The following is a 21,732-nucleotide window of genomic DNA, read 5'->3' as shown; positions in this document are numbered from 1 at the left end:
TTTAATTTAGTTAAGATTTAACTGCTAATATTTAGACACCAAAAAATAAATAAAACAATTACTTTGTGAGTTCTAAGAGTTGACATACAAAATCCTTTATGGGCATTCCAAACTTTTACTGTAGTATCACTTGAAGCAGATATCACTGTAAAGAAAAACAGGTTTACTCCTCCTTATTTTAAGTTTTATAAATTAGTAACATACTTTTACATAATTTAATCTGAATTTTAGATATTTATATTGTTAAGAATTATTAACAATAAATATAACTGAAAATATGAGATTGTGGCTTATAATAAGCATGTAATTATCAGATAGTTTTCATTAATTTCTTTCTTTGATTGGTTATAACTGATTGCCTATCCATCTCTCCGACTTACTTAATCACCAAGTTCTGTTAATAACTTTAATAATAACATTTAGTGATATTAGATTCTTTGTAAGTTATGCCAAAATCATGCAAACTACATGGTAAGTTTATTGTTTATTTTTTAAAAGGAAAGCATGTTTTATTACATCAAAAAACTAATTACTTACAGTTTTTGCCTCCACAACACAAAACAATGTCATTGGTCCAGTCTGTATGATGTTCCATAGACTGGAGATAAGGATCCTAAAATAATAGAAGTGCTACTAAAAAGTAATAATTCCATCAAAGTAAAAAACAAAAATATGAATATTTGTATACTAATTACACAGAATAAAAACAAAATTATCTAATTAACACATCCACAAATTGCTTTTTTTATCTACATATTTTCATGTAGATTCATTCTTTTCATAAAAGAATGGTGAAAATTATCTAAATGACTGTATATTTCTACACAATAAATTTTTGTCACATTCACTCCAATGCAAAGTTCTAAAAGTGGTAAATCATGAAATATATTATCTCTAGAACTGCCTTAATAATTTAGATATTTCATGAATATTTGTATATATAGAAATAAAAGGCAGAGTACTGTATACACTTTACCTTTACATTTTTAACATTCCAAATTATATTTCTACACAATAAATTTTTGTCACATTCACTCCAATGCAAAGTTCTAAAAGTGGTAAATCATGAAATATATTATCTCTAGAACTGCCTTAATAATTTAGATATTTCATGAATATTTGTATATATAGAAATAAAAGGCAGAGTACTGTATACACTTTACCTTTACATTTTTAACATTCCAAATTATATTTCTACACAATAAATTTTTGTCACATTCACTCCAATGCAAAGTTCTAAAAGTGGTAAATCATGAAATATATTATCTCTAGAACTGCCTTAATAATTTAGATATTTCATGAATATTTGTATATATAGAAATAAAAGGCAGAGTACTGTATACACTTTACCTTTACATTTTTGACATTCCAAATTCGAATAATTGAGTCACGTCCAGCAGAATAGAGTCGGTTCAGTAAAGGGTCAAACTGAAGAGAATTCACTCCTGATCTATGATATTTTTCAACTTCATCACGAATCACATACGAAACCTACTTAAGAAAGCAATGATTTAAAGAATTACAGAGCTCTCCACTTTAAACACACACTTAAATACCTTTAGACAGCTTTGACAATTGATAGATAACAAGGGATTGGTAAAGCGTTATTACACCACACTCATCTGTAGTAACAATTTTTGCAACAGTAGATATTATTCATCAGGCCTATTTTATAGCATTGTTCAAGGTATGATTTGGTAAAAATTCAAAATGAATGCCTTTCATAAAAATGATGCAAAAAACTTTGGGTGTTATACATTTATTGCCATAAACATGTAGTAGCAATATCATTTCCAAAGTGAAGCCTAAAATATCAGGTCTTGAATTAATTCACTATAGCTTCTTTTTTCTTGCACATATCTAAAAGCATTTCTCATATATTTTTAAGCTAATTTCTAATGGGACAAATAACAAACAAACACATATGAAAAATTAGCTTGCAGTCAAGACTAGTACTGACATGGTAGCTCAATTGTCAGACATATTTACATCTTATAACTTCAAGAGTTAAATCAAATTCACTAACCATACATTAATGAGACACTGAAAATTAGTTGTATTTACTGAAGAAACAGGTCTAAATGAAAAAACAAACAAATGTGGTTGTAGTGGTTTCTTTTATCAAGATCTAAGGAAGACTAATGAAATACTGACATTTGTTAGAAATAAATCTAAAATATATTTTATTAAGACATTTTCAAAAAAGTTCAATCACATCTAGAATTTACTCTACAGCAACGAGCAAAAACTATTTAGAGAAAGGAAAAAAAAATTGCCCTTGCTTCTGTTTTCAACTATGCACTAATGACAACTCAATTTTATTCATACTTTTTGTTTCTTTGGATGTCAAATTTTGTATAAAGCTATTAGCCTTCCCTAATTCTGAAGCGATATACCAGACAAAAGGCAATCTATTAATAAAACACAACCACCATCAAATTTTGGTGTTTTTTATCCATACATACATATTAAAATTTCAAACCAAAATAATAGAAAGTATGCATTCTAACTATTATACAACCTGGACCACACCAGTCATAGATGTTTGAATTAATATGCAGGATATGAAATTTGTAGATTTTGTTTGAATTTGTTTTGAATTTTGTGCAAAACTACTCAAGGGCAACCAGCACTAGCTGTCCCTAATTTAACAGTGTAAGACTAGAAGGAAGGCAGTTTGTCATCACCACTCACCGTCAATTCTTAGGGTACTCTCTTACCAACGAATAGTGGGATTGACTGTAACATTATAACACCCCCACAGCTGAAAGAGCAAACACATTTGGTGTGACAGGGATTTGAACCCAGAACCCTCAGATTATGAGTTGAATGTTTTAACCCACCTGGCCATGCTGAGCCTTGTGGATTTTGCTAATCAATTAGCTATAAGGGCTTTTTAATGAATTACATTCAACTGATTGATTAATCTGACACAAAAGTTGGATAGTTGGAATATTCAAAAGTAGTAATAATCAGAAACACTAATTTTGATTAGTTGATAATTTTTATTGGTTGCAACACTACTTGTTTAAGGTGAACAACCTTGAATTACTCAGTTATAATAATTTATAATCATAATAGCAATATTCTGGTTACTTACGCAGCTAAAATAACTAAAAACTTATATTTTTTATTAGTTCATTATTTTCTTGATATTAATCAATTTAATAATAATTTTAATTGACTAATTATCTTATGTGATTCTAATCACTGTAATTAACTGTGTCAATTAACTGTGTTAATCACCCACTTCTAAAGCTAAAAGGTTTTTTTAATTATTATCATAATGTAAAATATCTGAAGTTGTATGCTACAGAATATTGCTATTTCTTCATTTAATGAAAGTTCTGAAAGTTAAACATAATTAGTTTAAAACAAAGTAATACAAAACAAATATAATATCTTCTTTTCAACAGATGCATGAATATAACAGTAAGGATATTCAAAGATAATGAAATTAATAAATTCATGCAATATTTCTTATGGCTGTGATAGCTTCAGGAGTAAATATATTTTGAAATGCACTTTTTTTCTGTGTTTCATTAAGCATTTGGCAGGATCCAGGTTCATTATTTATTACTGTTAGCATTATTCTTTCATTGTAGTGAGAAAGCAACATGAAACCTTCTTTTTGTGCTTATGATTTACTTATATAAAAGACTTTATCAAATGTCACTCGCTGCAATCGGCTGCAATTTTTTTAATATTCCATGCTCTTATCACTGCAAAATGTTGTGTTTCCCCATGCTCATTCTTTATTGTAAATGGCACATATTACTATGCATGCATCCTTGCAGTTGTAAAAAGTAACAATTCATTCAGACACACTTGTTATTCCACGAAAAGTGTGAGAACGCATGCCTCTGGTCCTTGAACACCTTTTCAATCTTAATGTCAGACATAAGACATCAGCAAATATTTGTGAGTCATAAATCAGTCAAAATTACTCAGAATAGGAATCTATGGATACCAATTTTCATATTATACATCTTCTAAACTTCCAATATTATTTCATTACAATTATCATAAAATTGTATTCCAGCCATTGTCTACAAGATACACACACTGTGTTAGCATGTGAATAACTATTCCTATCCTGGTTGCAACAATGTAATACATTACTGTTACGCCATCTCAAATTATGTAAAACAATGCTAACCCAGATCTTGGGAACACAAAAAAATAACAATAGGTAACATTGTACCTAGTATGGTGGGTGTTTAGCTTATATATTGAGTAGCCATCAGCAATAATAGAAGGAGGAACTTTACAAGAATTTAAAAGAAGTGTCAATGATTTTCAGCAAAATAAAAGGTGTGTTTAATTTTGTACTTTGTTGTCAGTGTATTACTAACATCCTACTCTATACAACACATAGAGGACCCTTTTTCCTACATTCAGTTCTGATCTTTAACATATTCATTCAGTCTTTCTTTAAACTTATTTAATGTTACACTTGTTATCACAACTAGAGGCCAACCACCCTATTATAAAAGTAACACTGATTTAAATAGATATGTTTGAGTTTTCCATGTTTCAAAATTTGCATCGTTTATTCTTACAGCCTCCTGAATTTTTATTTAAACTTCAATTATCTTAAAAACCCCACAGCCATTTTCCCCAACAAAACATGACAAGATTATAAGTTAGTTTCTCATACCCCCCCCCCCCCAAAGAAGACAAATTTGGAAATCTCTAGGTAGATCTTCTCTGAACCTTCTGTGACATTTTTCTTTCATATAATAATCAAAATTGAGCACATTCCAATGGTAAATCACTTTAATCCACGATGACTTCACCCCAAATAACAAACTCTAAACCTTCTAAGTTTTAGTTTTATTAACCATCCAATTCTTAACCAATTTAACTAGCTTATGTATTACTCCAACATCAGCAAGAAATGCAACCTTCATAAGAAATCCTTAACTTTACATGTCACCTTCTAACAACCCAAGTACACCATAGGCTAAATTCACTGTTGTGCTTATGTATGATTTTTTGGATTAAAATTTAAATCAATCACTGTAAGATTTTCAAAAAACAAATAAGCAAATTCATAAGACAAAAACCTTATATTTCTAGATGTATGCTAACTATCTGGGATAATTTAATATAAAATTTATCCTTTAGAAGGGTTTAGTTAATTATACTGAGTCTTGTTATTCCATAACCACTAAAGTCTTGAATTACGACTACTTCAGTAATTGGTTAAAAAATACTTCAACATGTTGAAGATTATGCATCTTTTTCGCTTCAGAAATCGACTTCCTAATCTCCAATCTTCAGCCACCTCCACCACTTCTAAACACTACTGTCTGGCTTACACTGTACGTTCGTTACATTTATAATTATAGATAGTTATAACCAACCTGTGACGAAGATGAGTACTATATACTACGAGTTACAACGAAATTGATAATACTGTTCCCAGGATAGTAATACTAGATACTAAGTTAGTACTACTGACACTATGTTAATATTACTATTACTATTGCCAGTGTTATTAATAAAATAATACTAATGCTGGTAGCATTAGTAGTATATTATTAGCATTAGGATAACAAATACACTACTAGGAGTAACAACAAAGTATTTCAAGAAATTTCAACACATTTGAAAAGAAATATGTTAAGAATAAAAACAAGTATTTTTAATAACCATAACAACATTAGTAAACCTGAACTTTTTTCCGGCCCCCATGTGCACTCGTCTGTCGATGGTGCACCGCCATTATCGTTTATATTTTATCAATTTGCCTCTAGAGGACGTCTATAACTAGCGAAAAACATTTCTTTAGCCCTTCCGTTTCTCTTAACTCAAATATTAAATTTATACTTTGTACAGTAGGCTTTTTCACAAACAAGCACAAAATTTTGTTTAATTTTTCAGTACTTTGTAGTAAGTTCTTTAGAAATAGTCATAGTTTTCGATTATAGTCTATCGACCACATAAGACAGTTTCATTAAGAATCTGTAAGCCTTTATAAATTCAAATACCACAATCACTGGGCCCAGCATGGTCAAGTGTGTTAAAGCGTTCCACTCGTAATCCGAGGGTCGCGGGTTCGAATCCCGGTAGCACCAAACATGCTCGCTATTTCAGCTGTGGGAGCGTTATAATGTTAGGTCAATCCCACTATTCGTTGGTAAAAGAGTAGCCCAAGAGTTGGTGGTGGGTGGTGATGACTAGCTGCTTTCCCTCTATTCTTACATTACTAAATTAGGGACGGCTAGCGCAGTTAGCGCTCGAGTAGCTTTACGCGAAATTCAAAAAAACAAACAAACCATAATTACGGTGTTAACCTTATATGAATTGTAATTAAAGAACCTTATTACTAAAGCTCACACTTTACTTCCTAAAGATTACTATTTTAATTTTCGTATGAAATGTAGTTTATTCTACTTTTTTTTCAGATACCATTACAGTAAAATGTACAACACACATGTTTTTATTAAGTACAAAATTACACAAAGAGCTATCTGTGCTTTGCCCACCAGAGGTATCATTAGAAAAGAGAAAACTAAAAGGATTGTTTTGTTTTGGAATTTCGCACAAAGCTACTCGAGGGCTATCTGTGCTAGCCGTCCCTAATTTAGCAGTGTAAGACTAGAGGGAAGGCAGCTAGTCATCACCACCCACCGCCAGCTCTTAGGCTACTCTTTTACCAACGAATAGTGAGATTGACCGTCACATTATACACCCCCACGGCTGGAAGGGCGAGCATGTTTAGCGCGACGCGGGCGCGAACCCGCGACCGTCGGATTACTAGTCACACGCCTTACCTACTTCTTGTAGCTCTTGAGTTCCACTTCTGAGATAAACAGCTTGTTAGGTTTTTGATAGGGTCACGATTCTTTACAGTAAGTGTCTTTGACTTGTTGGTGATAAATGTCAAGAATAAACTTGTTTTCTAAGTTAAATATGTTAAATGTATGTACAAACTTCTTTGCACTCTAATATATATATTAAAAGCCCTAAATAATTTTTGTTAACATTAACACAAGCTAGTTCAGTTATTTTAGAAGTCAACTGAAAATACGAATATTTTTTTCTACTCAGTTTCTTATTGCACAATCTGTGATGGAATCACCTACGTTACTTCATGAATCACCACAGTTGTATCGAGAACATCAAATAATTTTCGTGAATGTCCACACATGTAGATTTAATCACTTTAGAACACCCTTCGACAAGACAAATATTTTCCTTATTACTGTTAAACTTTGAAACACTTCACAGATATCACCTGTTATAGTTAAACTAGCAATCACGCAGACAAACTTTATTTTAACTATTTTAACATTTAATTACTTCCTTTCTTTTGCGCTTACTCTTGTTCGCATATATATGTAGACTTTTATTGGTTTACATATAAACATTGTCATGACTATCTTCTTTAAAGTAATTACTTTCAATACTTGTTATGAAAACTAAGTGATCATGAAATATTGAATTACATGATAAACTAACTAAATGCTCTTACACTAAATAGTTTTGTATGCCCAACTGTAAGCCCTTCTTGAAGAAAAATATTCACAATATATTTTTAACATTATATAAAATATTATTCTCGTTTCATAAATAAAGTCTACTCAAACAGCCTACTCCAACATTTATAGCTCCTATGATGGCTTCAATACGGAATCCATTGTTCTGGAGGTACAATGCTTGCTTCATGATCCTCACACTATCGATTTTGCACATTTGAATGTATGCAAGTGATTGATGACCCGTCTGGATGATAAATTCCTTCTCCTACACGTTGTTCTAATATTTCTGGGTGGCAAATATGATGGCCAGACACACCTATTCGAACACAGGATAGTTCTTTTCATCACTCAATAGCTCTTTCCTTAGATATATTACTGGAAACGGTCTATCTTCAAGTTTTAGTAGGAGCACTGTTCGAATTTCATCTACGTGAATGATGAACAGTGTAGTTAAGTCTGACAATCTTAGCATTGGCGAATTTTCCAACATTTTCTTTATCTTCTGAAATACCATCTCTGGGGTTATTCCAACTTCACTTTGATGAGAAGACCTTTCTTGGTCAATGGTATAACAACTTCATCATAGTTTGGGATGAAATTCCTGTAGTATCTTGCTAAACTCACCATGTGACTATTAGAGCTGGTGCAGCTTGTATGCAGGTTGCAGGTTATCTTCTCTTTTTCCGGGACTATCTGTTGATCATCCATCTTATGTCCAACAAATTCCAGCAAAGAATAGCCAAAGTAGCATTTAAGCGATCTTATGGTTTGTTTGTTTTTGAATTTCACGCAAAGCTACTCAAGGGCAATCTGCATTAGCCGTTCCTAATTTAGCAGTGTAAGACTAGAGGTAAGGAATCTAGTCATCACCACCCACCACGAACTCTTGGGATACTCTTTTAGCAACGAAAAGTGGGTTTGTTTGTTTTTGTTTGTTTGTTTTTTGAAATTCGCACAAAGCTCTCGAGGGCTATCTGTGATAGCCGTCCCTAATTTAGCAGTGTAAGACTAGAGGGAAGGCAGCTAGTCATCACCACCCACCGCCAACTCTTGGGCTACTCTTTTACCAACGAATAGTGAGATTGACCGTAACATTATAACGCCCTCACGGCTGATAGGGCGAGCATGTTTGGCGCGACGGGAATGCGAACCCGCGACCCTCAGATTATGAATCGAATGTTTTAACCCACCTGGCTATGCCGGGCCCGATCTTATTGTCAGAGCTGCTATCCTCACTCACTTCCTCTGTGTACCTGCACATATTTATTACATGTGACAAAAAAATCTAGAAACATCTAGCTCCCAAGTAATAACATAATTACATATAACGATAAAAACTTAGAAGCTTTGAGTAAGGTGACATCAAGAATATTGCAAAAGCCTCATGGTGAGAAGAAATCACTTGAAGTAAAATGTATCTCAGGACGGCTAGTATGGGTACCAAAACGAAGCAGAAAAGAACGTTTTGACCTTTTAGGTCATTTTCAGGTTAACAAATCTCTTTAGGTTTTATAAATAATACGACATAAATATTATTTATTAAATACATTGCAACAACTGCCACGACTTCTATTCTATATTGGAGAAACAAGCAGAAAAATGGAAAACAGATTCAAAGAACACTGCAAATCAAATAAACACAACATAACCATAAAAAAACACCCAGATATTAAGCAAAGAAACAAACATAAACAAAAGCAAAATCAAAGAAGCCCTATTTATACAATAATGAAATCAAAATTACACCAATATAAAGGAACACCTTTATACCTATACTAATAAATAACTTAACATCTAATTGCAACGCTCCCTACAATCCCGTATCTGTTTACACTCACGTTCCTGAAACGTTTCCGGCAACGATCAGTTCCAAACATTTTGTTAACCTAAAGATGACCTAGAAGGTCGAAACATTGTTCTCTTCTTTACTTGGGTAAAAATGTTGATGCCGATACCAGGCATCCTGAGATACATTGCAAAAGCCTATTACAACAATAAAACTGCATACACAATGTACGAGTGGTACAAAGTTATGTGATGAATCTTACCATAACTGTCTCTTTTAAAACAATTAACTTGTTAAGAAAATCTAAATAATCATTAAATACACTGCACAACAATTTTTTGAAAAGTTTTGCTTCCTGAAAAGTTTTTGCTTATTGTGACAGGTAACTGGTGGGTATGCACAAATATAGTTTTGGTTTTGCTTCATCACATAGGAACTCGGTGAAATAGACAGTTAACTATTTACCGGCAATAGCGTATCTAATTGCATTTATGTTTCTAATACACCATTAAGTTCAACATAATTAAAAGTGTTTTGCTCCTGATTTTCATTTGTATTCAGTGTCAGATGCATTACGTTGCAGTGTCCAACAGTAGTCAGCAAGTATTGACGGATTCCAGTTGTCCTGATATCGTTTTTTCATTGTAGCAATGTCCTGGTAAAACTGAAGAATTCGATGAAACGATACGTGATGGGCAAATTTGGATGTGATTTTCGTGATCAGCAGCCAAAAATCTATAAGGAACACCCAACAGTGTTCAAGAAGCAAAATCTTTGTTGTGCAGTGATATTAAATCACTAAATAAACTAAACCATAACTCTTATACTAAACAGCCTTCTGTATTTAACACAGCTTTAGCTCTTAGAAGTTAAAGATAACTCAAAAATATATGCCAGTGTTATGTATATATGAGCTGAATTTTTTACAATAAATATGTGTCTTGTTGGTGGCAAATTTCAACAACAAATAAACAGCACATGGTACACTTGTTTCAAAATAATATATTAAAACAAGTCAAACGTATAAAGAAATTTTCCTTAAGTTGTTGGTTATCATAACTGCATCGATAACTTTAAATTATTGAATCTTTTTCAACAAATTCTGGGCAGGATAGTTCAGTTACTTTATAACACAATTTGCCAAGATGAAGTACTTATCTCTACTCTCTTATCAAAACACAATACGTGATAGCTTTACTATAAAAATCACCATCATAACTGTTTGTCACCACAATTGCGTCCAGGACTTTATATAACTGTCTCTTTACGTGAAAGTCCACACAGACTAGTTCAATTACCTTAGAACGTAATCTACAAGATAAATTACTTATTTTCTGTTTTTGTATTAGAATACCTCTCTGATAATTGTATTAGAATACCTTTCTGATAATTTTAGTAGAATACCTCTCTGATAATTTCACTTTAGAAATAGTCATTGTACTCTCTTTACGGTCAAACCTACAGTTACACAGTCTCTAATTATCTATCCCTCTAAATATGTATCTAATTAACAAGAACTACAATTTGGACACGTATTTGTAGCCTGACAGAGGCCTAGAATTTTCGACACGCTACTATGATACAATGATATTCCATTAAAATCGTGAATAAAATTTAGAAAATGTTAATAACATGCAATAATATAACAATCGCCAATTCACAACAATTAAACTACTTAACAAATGAGTTGTAAACAGTTATATAAACAAATATGAGATAAACTAGTGCTTCTAAAAATAACAATACAACACTCGTGCTGTAATTAAAACAGTCGTATATACCTAAGAATTAGTCTCTCTTCAAGAAATATGTTTATAATATAGAAAGACTGTTTTCAGTTCATTTACAAAGCCTACTCAAACATGTTTGCACCAACATTTGCAGTACCCTTAATGGCTTCAGTATGGAAATGGTAGTTCTGGAGGCACAATGACCATCTCATGGATTTTGCATTGCCCATTTTACGTCTCTGGATGTGTGCAAGTGTCTGATGATTCATCTGAGTGATGAACACAGAGAAGTTTTTCTTACTACTCAACAACATTCGATTAATGTACTTTACGAGAAACATTCTATCTTTCAGAAGCACTGCTCCAATTCTAAAGTCTGAAACATTGGCCTGAACAAGGAACGGTTTGTTGAAGTCTGACATTTTACAGATTGGCGAACTTTATAACATGTTATTCAACTTTCCTGAATGCCATCTGCTGTAATTGTTTTTACTTTACCCGGTTGGGTTGACATTTTTTTGGCCAGGTCAGCCAGTGGTGCAGCAACTTCAGTTAGTGATGAACTTTCTATAATGTTACACTAGCCTAGAAAGTTTCTACAACGAAGAGTTTTTCTTCTGTATCTTCTTCAGTTCCCATAGACCCATATTCGGGATGTACCATTTAGAGACTTGCAAGAGCTTAAGGTCTTGTTTGGTTTTATTTTTTTGAGCTATGGTGATTCCTCATCACTTTTCCTTTTTCTGATTTTGTTAAACGTTTACCGCCTGGTATATTGGCAATCTTTAAGCCATAGAAGGGTGTCCTCATACACATAGCTTTAAGGTCTTCTATGCAGTATGGAGTGTCCATTGCTATGGGAGCTTTCTCATTATCTCACTAACAAGCAAACACACATATGTATCTTGCCCGTTATTTGGCTATTAAATACTAGGTTGGTTCACACTGCTGCACTACTGAACCCAGTGTCTCATAGAATTTTCACTTTCTTGTCTTCAACATACCCTTCACCTTCTGGGATGTTGTGATTTGTTGGTGCCTCTTGATGTTTATGACATGTTCTGATCAACACTGGCACTGTTGACCCATTTGCTAGCTTTAGCTAACCATCAGTTATGCACATTTTAGTCACGGTGATAGCACTTCCTTCTTGTGACAATTCTCACGAATTTTCTCATTTCTGTTTCATCTGGCAGCAGTATCTATGGTTAAGGTCCTTCTTTTTTGTTTCTTGCCAGCAACATCTTTGTATGTAGCTCCAAATGGTTTGTGTTAAGACTTTCTTATTACTTAATAGCGACAGACTTAAACTCAATTGCAACGTACCCCATATAACTAATATAGCATCTCATCTCCCTTTTGTCTGTTGACGTCTTATCACCTTTGGTGGCATATCTCTTCTTGCCAGCTACGCCTGGTTTCAACTTTGACTGGTTATTCTTGTACTTGCCAGTTACACTTCTTCCGTGGGCTTTCACATATTTTTCCTCCCATTGTATCATCTCGGTCACGTCTTTTGGTGCACTCTCTTTTAGGAACAGTAACAAATTAGTGAATAACATAATCATGAACGTTTCACGTATTAATAGATCTGCCAGGCCTTCAAACTTAACAATCTCGGACCACTTTGTGAAGTACAGCCATAGAAGTGACACAAAGTAAAATACAGCTTTTTTAGTTTGAGATTTTACTTCTCTGAAGTTCCAGTAAAACTCTTCTTCAGTAAATTCATACCATTTAAGCAATTCTCTATTAACTTTATGTAGTTCATGGCATCTTTTGATGCCATACTTGCATATATTTGTAGGCATTTTTCTGTAAGAAGAGGATGGAACATAGTGTCCAGTCGACTTTGTTCCTTTTCTAGCTTTGGGTTAATCTTTCACATCTGAGTATGAAGGCATTCATGCCATCTTTCTGTTTTCATATTTCGGCAGCTTGTACTAACTGGTCCTGACCCCATTGTCATTCGTGTGTCCTACATCTTTCTGTTTGATAAGCTTGGCAATTTCAGTTTTTATTCATATTCTTTTTATTTCTAGTGTCTTCTCTCTCTTTATCGCTTCTTTTCTCCCCTCTTCTCTGTTGATACGCTTCTATTTTTAGGTTTTATTGTTGTTTAATAAACTTTCAGTGATCAACATCTAAGAACCCAATTTCCTCGTCCCTCTCTATCCACTTATGAAAGTGAATCGTCATGGTTGTATAGTGTGGTTGTGCCTTCTGCGGCATTTTTGCCATCATTACAGCTATGCGTATATAGGCCTATTTGTCAGTTGCTTGAATCTACGTCTACCAATATTTACCCCTATAAATACTGGCTGGCTCATCACTGTCAGGGCTTACGCATTTATGGGTTAGTTTCTCTACAGCAGGTGCATGTGACTTGTTGGCAATAAGTTTAAAAAATAAACAAAAAGCACACGGTCCACTGGTTTTAAAATGATATATTAAAACAAGTCAAACGAATATACAAATGTTCTTTAAACTCTTGGTTATAATAATTGTATCCAGAGCTTTAACTAACTGTCTCTTTTTCTTCATATCCCACACAGACTGGTTCAGTCACTTTATAACAAAAACTAACAAGACGAATTATTTCTACATCTCTGTTATTACAATATAGTCTGTGATAATTTTACTTTAAAATCATCTCTATAACTGTAGGTTACCATAGTTGTATTCAGAGCTTAAAATAATTAAACGTTTTCGTCTCCATACAAATTATTTAAAATACTTTAGAACACAATGGAAAAATAAATTATTTCTTTTCTATTCTGTTATTAAAATACAATATATTAAATTTTCACTTTAGAAATAGATACTCCATGTTCTTTATGGCGAAAGTTACAGTCATGCAGTTTATAACTATCCAGCTAGCCCTTTAAATGTATATCTAACTAACTTGATCTATGATTTGAACACGTATTTATAGCCCACTAGAGGCCTGGAACCTTTCATATCCTATCGTGACGCAATGATAATCAACTAAAACAAAGAAAACTTAGCAGATTCTAATAACATGATGCAATAATAGAACAATTGCCAATTTACAATAATTGAACTATATAACATGATTTGTAAAAAGTTACATAAACAAACCTGTGATAAATTTCTTTTCTAAAAATAACAAAATTTAACACTTGTGCTATACTTAAACAGAAACAGATGTATATATTTAGCCATGTAAAAAATTTAGAGGAAATTGCATTATTGGACATTATTATACTTTTTGCTCCACATTACCTAATACCTTTCAAATTTTGATCAAAGGGATCGATTCCACTCATTCCTTTATCATACTCTGCAATAATGGAAGACTGGATCAGATGCAGCTTTTTTCATACTGTATTGCAACACTTGCAACTTGTTTTGACAACTGCCAAATTATCACTAGCGTTGGTTTCAACAGAGATAATAGGAATGTTCTTTTATCATTCCCTCTCACTAGGGTTATTCCAGCAGCTTTGTCTTGCAGAACGTTATAATTATAATGCCTTTTGGTCCTTTTAGTCCCCTCGATGTAGCATTATTCAGACGATCATATCGTATAGTTCTATTAATTTTGATGGTATAAGACTACAGTTGTTGGAGTAAGGAAAGTGATATCAAATTGTTATTAGCAAATTCTGGCTACATAGTGTTAAAACGATAACAACCATTTCTTAGTTAACTGAGTTTTCAAGATTAAAACCTTCTCACTGCTTTTTACCTTCATATAACTTAAATTACATGCAATTACCTTTTAGAATACAGAATACCAGAACTTAAATATAAATTTTATTGACTTTCTCAAATAAATTGTTTCAAAGAGCAGTGAGCAAAATAAGTTTTTTAACGTCATTAAAACTTTAAGTGTTTAGAAAGGGATGACAGAAGGACTGGAAATTGTTACTCAAATCTTCTTATAAACGCCATATATTGTACACTCTAACTTATGAAATAAGGAAGGCTTCAGTATTAAAATCTAGATATTTCAATATTCTCAAGGATTTATAGTTGTAAATTGAATTAAATCCTATTGAAATGTTCAAGTCAGACTCACGTGCCCAGTATGACTGTTTGTTTGGAAGTATTACACATACAGACAATAACAAAAACCTAAAAACTTCATATAGGTCTTCCACAGTCATACTAAATATAAACAAAATAAACAGTTTCTTAAAAATCACCAACAAAACTGCTCATTCCAAACATCAGAAATATTTGTACCAATTTAATCTCATCATTCAATAATGTTATGCCAAATAGCAGTAGGAATTTAATACAACAAAATTTCACACGAATTTTTTTTTGTAAATCTTCTCTTTGTGCTACAAGAAATGTACGAACAGACCTTGTTTTACTAGTTGTTTTTGCAGGCTGTGCAGAAGTAGGTGTAGAAGGCACTTGAAAAGAAAATACAGAACTAGGAAGCATTTACGAATCAATATTGTATTATAAATAGAAATTATATCCTTAAAAAACTAAAATATTAAAAAATGAAAATGAAAGTTATTAAGTATTCAATAATGATGCAATTAACAGATCATAAAACTTGCTAAACTTTTAAGGTCTATGTACTTTCATCTGCAAAGTAATTTCTGCAGGATGGGTAAGATTTTTCTCTTCAGTACAGTGGGTTTCGCTTTTTGAAAGATGGATCCTCCATATTTTTTGATCCTGCATTATACGTATTCCTTAGATTTGAGATTAATCATATAATATGGGAGTCCACTAAAGATCCACGTACTGTTAATATGCATGGTAGATTTTTCACTATATGTTTATTCAGGTATTGTGGAACCTAGTATCCTTGGTTATACATATGTTCCACTGTTAGAAACAGTTCAAAATAAAGGTCGTGAGCGAGACATGACCACTGAAATACTTACTAATACTTATTGCAGATCCGTATGAATAAAATGTTTTCATAATATCGAGATAGAGTACTACATAGATCGTCGTACACCATTTGAATAAGGGAGTGCCATAACAACACTTCATTTCGTCGTTTGTGGTATCATAAAAATACCTCACCATCACGACCCAATCGTTTATGATACGTTTTATAATTACCAAGTGGAAAATATTTTACCATATTTTCTAGGCAGTCGATGAAAACGAGGTCTTGGGTTGGGAGATATGTTGAACAGTGTGTTTCAGTCAACCGTATCTTTCCACAGAAAAAGGAACATTAATCTTAGGAAAACTGATAGTTGATTCAGGTATAAATGTAACTTCAGATGTAATTAAAGGATAAACTTTTGTTGATGCTGGAAGATAACATGCAAAAGAAGGAATTTAAATTTGACTCAATATCTCAAAAATATTTCTCTATCTTATAAAAGAAGAAACATAAAAGCTCCTCATTTAGAATCATTAAACCAAAAAACAAAGATCATCGAATCCCGATATTTTTATAAGTAATTATGTTCCTCCTACTCCGTGAAAAATGTACAAAGTCGGAGCTACACTTATTATCTCTCTATATATAAACAGTGACTGAAGTATTATCGTCTATCATCAGTGACCAGCATTGAACCCATTCAATTTTATTTCTCAGCCCTGGGAGATGAGTACATAGATTTGTCACAACCGAATTTACATGAGGAAGCAAAGATTGTCAAATATGATGAGAGAAACATATAAAAGATAAGGATGAGGCTGCGACTCTCAATCTGTTTCTTCATTCCATATTTTCTCAAACTGACGCTATTTGAAAAACAATCTCATTTTTTCATCTCCCAATCTCTATGCCCATATAGTGTACATAACAAAACTACTGAGCTACAATAGAGAAGCTATTTGACTACGTCTATGTGTGTAAAGAACATAGCTATTCCAGTTATAGCTAGGCACAACTACTAATTTTGGCTAGAATAAAGTGCAACCAAAGTATCCTTTAATTGTGTATACGCAAAGCACTTTATAGCCTGATAGTAACAGTAAATAGTATGCATTGCCTCGACTAAATACAAAACCTATGGTCATTTATACTGTGAAAAATAATGCAATCATCGATAAACTTATCAGAAATGGTAACCTTCACTGCTATTCATGAAATATGATTTAGATTGTTAACTACAGTATATAAGGTATACACAGAAAGTAGTTTGAACTAGTACAATGGTTAACAGTGAGATACATTTATTAATGCACTTGAGTACTAATACCTCCTGCACGCATATTAAACATTATTTTGTTGTTTCTATGTGTCATTAACACATGGTGCTTAATAACATAGTGGTAGTTTTTATTGGCGCAAAGTAAAAGTAACTAGGCTATCCACGTCAAAGAGTTTGTTTATTTTTGAATTTCACGCAAAGCTAGACGAGGTCTGTCTGAACAAGCCGTCCCTAATTTAGTAGTGCAAGACAAGAGGGAAGGCAGTTAGTTATGATTACCCGCCACGAAATCTTGGGATACTCATTTATCAGCGAATAGTGGGATTGGCAAAAACATCATAACACCCCCACTGTTGAAAGAGCGAACACCTTTGGTTGACAAGAATTCAAACCCGCGACCCTCATATTAAAAGTTAAGTACCTTAACCACTCGGCCATGCCGGGTCTGCACCAAAAGTTTGTTAAAATGTAAAAGCAAAATGATTATAAACGTAAAAAAATAAATCAAGAAAAAGAAACAATGTCCAAAATAAGGATAAACGATCTAAATAGAAGTAAAAAGGACAATGGCTCGTAAAAAAGTTAAAAACATAAGAAAATTGGACAGTGTCACCATCGCCAATGACATTGTCAAACGATAAGGGTAAACCCATAAAAAAGTATTGTCTAAAATGATGCTTTCGCTGGTAACAAAGGCACGACAGTAAAATGTGGGCTATTGTAACTTGAGTGTTACAAAGGCTGCACGTTGGTGAATCAGTCCCAGATAAAAGAAAACAATGGGTTAAAAACCGCTACCAATGCCTCAACAATGCTTCAAAGTTTGAAGAACTTCTTCCTTTTGATCCTTATGCAAACAAGATAACGAAACAACAACATAAGGTTTGATCTGGAAAAGTTTGTTATCATGTTACTCACTTCAAGTCGACTGTCAACTCTCATCAAGTCGTGATATGACCGTAGTACACATACTGTATAGACATAGCTGTGATAGCACTAGAACAGACAGACTTAGCTTTAGTATCAGTGAACTTGTTTCTGTGAATACTGACGTGGCCAGGTATCCATAAAAACAGGGTTGAAACAGGAGATAAAAATAAATGGGCCATTCGTTTTAGAATATCGACAAAAGCAGGGTAGCAACTAACATTAAGCAATTCCAGGATCTCTAGAAAGCTAAGAGAGTTGGTGTAAGTAGTACAGTTGGTGTACTGCATTACTTCCACGTGATTCAGGACAAACACCTTGGCAGTGAACACGGAAACTGTAGAGTGGTCCCCGTGAGCAACCACGTAGTTACAACAAACCATAACAGAGTTACCTGATTGCGAACCATCTGCATAAAAAGGAATAAAATAATGGGTCGAAGGATGAAAGATGTTTTGCAAAGTGTAAACAGCACTTCCAGTTGGGAATATCTACCTTCCTCAGATGACTCAAAGAAAGCTCATAGGCGAGAATGGTAATAAGTCCCTGCAGGATAGGCTGATCAGTGCAGAAAACAATAGCTTCCAGAGACACACTAAAGTCAGCCGACTGTATGTGGATATGAAAGCCAAAAGGAATAACTACAGAACATCTATTCCAAAAGAGCATAGCCCACTGAGGAAAGAAGATACAAACCCAGGTGGAATGCTGTGTTAAGGATCGAAGTTTAATGGTATACTACAAAGAAAGTTGCAAACATCAGAGGTGAAGAGGAGGTTTGTGGGACTCATTGTGCAAACTCTGAATTGGAGGAATGCAAAAAGCCCCAGATGGTGAATGTAGTTAACATCTTTGGTTTGCAGTCCAGGGTGGAGCAAAATCATGATAGATCCTGAGCATAGAACACTGATCTGATCCCCATGAGATGGAAGAGAGAACATAGAGAACGTTTAGTTTCCTTGTACATTTGACACGTAGCTGCCTGATGTGAGGAAAAAAAGTTAACTTATGGCCAAAAATAAGTTCCAAGAACTTTGCCTCAGGGACCACAGAAAAACAACATTACCAAAATGGAGCTCAAGTTCAGGTGTGTGCTCTGTTGGCGGGAAAAGTGTATGGAAACAGTTTTGATGAAAGAAAATGTAAAAACTGTTCACTGTAGTCCATTTCAATAAGTAATTGAGGGAATTTTGAAGCTACAACTCAATAAATCTCATGTTTAAAGGTGAATTTTCAACAAATTTAATAATTGCCTCAGAAACTGTACTTTGGTTACGGATAATTCCTGTGTAGTTGCCATATTTTTAAACATTTTAGTTTTTGAGTAAAAAATGAAACAAAATATGCGGGTCCTCGAACTCAAGTTCCTCTCGGTCGTTCGGCTGTTTCCGTGACGTTTTACAACTATGACGTAATAGTTGCCAAAAACGCTTCGTTGAGCGCCGACCATTTCGTTCCTTTTAGTGCTGGTGTTTTACGTAAATCTCTCGGTGCTTTTTTTGGATTGCATACTTTGTGAGACTATTTTTTGTCTTGATATTGCTGCTTTATGTTTATTTTATGATAACATAGTTTACTGCGTTGCTTATGTTTGTAAAACCGGTTCGACATCGGGAAGAGCTTTTTTCCGTTTCCGTACAAGGAGAAGAAACCGGCAAAGTGGCGACAGTGGGTGCAGATGGTCAATAGGAAGAACTGGACTCCTTCACACCATGCAAAGCTTTGTCAAGATCACTTTGTCGGATCCCACTGTTTTGGATTCCGTGAGTTTCTAGCCAGGCAGGATGAGACTGAAAAAACCATCGGCAGTAGACAGGATCGTCCCCACCATCTTTCCTCGTGTAGAGCTGAGGACTGATCTCAGCCTGCAGCGTACAGGTTCCCACCTCTGAAGCCATCTCTTGCCATCACGAAAAGAACAAACTTAAAGGTATGTGTGAAGTATAAAGCGATAAGCAATAACTAGTATTATATAATAATTTAAAAAGTATAAGCTTTTGAAGAATGTAACTAGACATACACATTTCACATTCATGAGTGTGTTTTGCATTTGTGGCACCTGAAAGTCAGTGAAACATTGATTTCCTAGTTTAGACAGTGGGCAAATCTATCCCAAGTAGAGTATATTCCAAGTTTAAAAGCTGGTAGATTATTCTGTAGATGTTTTTGTATTATTTTTACATATGGAAAAGTTTAAAGAATACCATTTTTCAAATTTAGCATTTCAAGATAAATTGAAATAAGACTATGTCTTGAACATGTTGAAGTAATCAAGTACATGTTATGTATTTTTTAAAAGACATTGTAAACTTGTAAACAATCAAATATAAACTCCATAACATATTTCCATAACTCATGATAATAAAATTAGTCTTAAAACAGTACTTTGACATTGTCATATTAAATATAAATCTTATAAACCTCATAAAGCATGTTGTTTTAATATATAATCTTAGTTCTTCAGTATCACTTACAGTTCCGCTACTTTCCCTCGTGGAACTGTTCTCATCACTAGAACTTGTCATATCTGTGTTAAAAGTAACTGCTCTAGGTTTGTTCAGAGTAGATTTGAATTGATATAACGCTACTCTATACTGTTCAGAACACAAAGTCAAAACAGACTCCGCCTCTATTTCTCCGTATGCACTGGCCATGTTTATTTACATTCAAAGCGCTGGCGTTGGCGGTTTGTTTGGCAACTATTACGCCACAGTACTTTTCCTAGCGGCAAACGTAAAAACTAAAACGTTCGGATTGCCGCTCGGAAAGGGTTCTTTCTGCACCAAGTTCTATGTTTCATTTATTAGCACATATATTTTATAAAAAATGTGAATCTGCAAAATTAATCAGTATGGGTAGTTCTTTTGACTGCAAAGTTTTCTTTTTTCTGTAAAATTCACCTTTAACAACAACTCAAAATGTGGAAGTCATCGACATCGAGCCCATTTGCAACAGTTGGAGGAAGTTGTGTAGTGATAGCATTAATTTCGATACTGCAATACTGATAAATGTGAGACTCAAAATACAGCTCTGAGAGACTCGAAAATCTGATGTAAAAGAATTTGAAAGTGTGGAACCCGCATGGACTTGAAAAAACCTTCTCAGTTAAAAGTTTTAGATAAAAACTGATAAACCACCATACAACCCATATAACTGGATGTCCCGCAAAATGCCATACCTCCACCTAGTGTTGTAAGACTTCTCAAGGTCAAAGAACATAAAACAAGACGTCCTCTCTTGAAATATGATTCCCTGATCAACATTTCAAATCAAATCAGATGGTCCACGGTTGTTGGCAAGTGAAGATTGTTTGATTCTAGGAACCCAAAAAGACGATCATTAACCATCCTTTCCAAGACCCTACAGAAACAACTAGTCAATGAGATTAGGCAATAGTTAGAATGAGTTTTAGGATTCTTCTCAGGCTTAGGGAAAGAGAAGACAATAGCTCAGAACTATGCATTAGGAAAATATTTCCCTGCCAGAACTGGTTATAAACAACCAGAAGAATACCAAGAAAGAAAGAAGAAAGATGGTGCAGCATCTCATAATGAATATCATCAAGTCTGATCAATGTATTACCAGATCAATGAAGAGCAAGCTTGCGTTCCAATAATGTAAAGGGGTGATTATATTCTTCAATAAGATCGGTCCCAGAGGAAAGAGGCAAATGCTACGCCACAGACTTGATG

At 33.7% G+C, this 21,732-nt stretch overlaps 1 protein-coding gene across 4 annotated transcripts in view; it reads right to left on the bottom strand.

Annotated features, from left to right (window-relative positions):
* LOC143256979 (WD repeat-containing protein 48) overlaps nt 1–5,769 on the bottom strand; it is a 49,011-nt gene extending 43,242 nt beyond the window's left edge. Inside the window, exons 1-4 of one of the 4 annotated variants that reach the window (XM_076514973.1) lie at nt 5,678–5,769; nt 1,351–1,491; nt 538–613; nt 63–145 (exon numbers count right to left, since the gene is read on the bottom strand). In XM_076514973.1, coding sequence (XP_076371088.1) covers nt 63–145; nt 538–613; nt 1,351–1,491; nt 5,678–5,731 — 354 coding nt within the window. In that variant the 5' untranslated portion in view covers nt 5,732–5,769. Of the gene's footprint in view, nt 1–62; nt 146–537; nt 614–1,350; nt 1,492–5,219; nt 5,304–5,658 lie in introns of those variants that run through there. The other 3 variants (XM_076514975.1, XM_076514974.1, XM_076514976.1) reach the window with 3 other exon arrangements.
* Between the last annotated feature and the right edge of the window lie 15,963 nt (nt 5,770–21,732).

The sequence above is a fragment of the Tachypleus tridentatus genome, chromosome 7 (genome assembly GCF_004210375.1).
Source record: "Tachypleus tridentatus isolate NWPU-2018 chromosome 7, ASM421037v1, whole genome shotgun sequence".
Lineage (NCBI taxonomy): Eukaryota > Metazoa > Arthropoda > Merostomata > Xiphosura > Limulidae > Tachypleus > Tachypleus tridentatus.
This window is presented reverse-complemented; position numbering and strand designations above follow the sequence as displayed.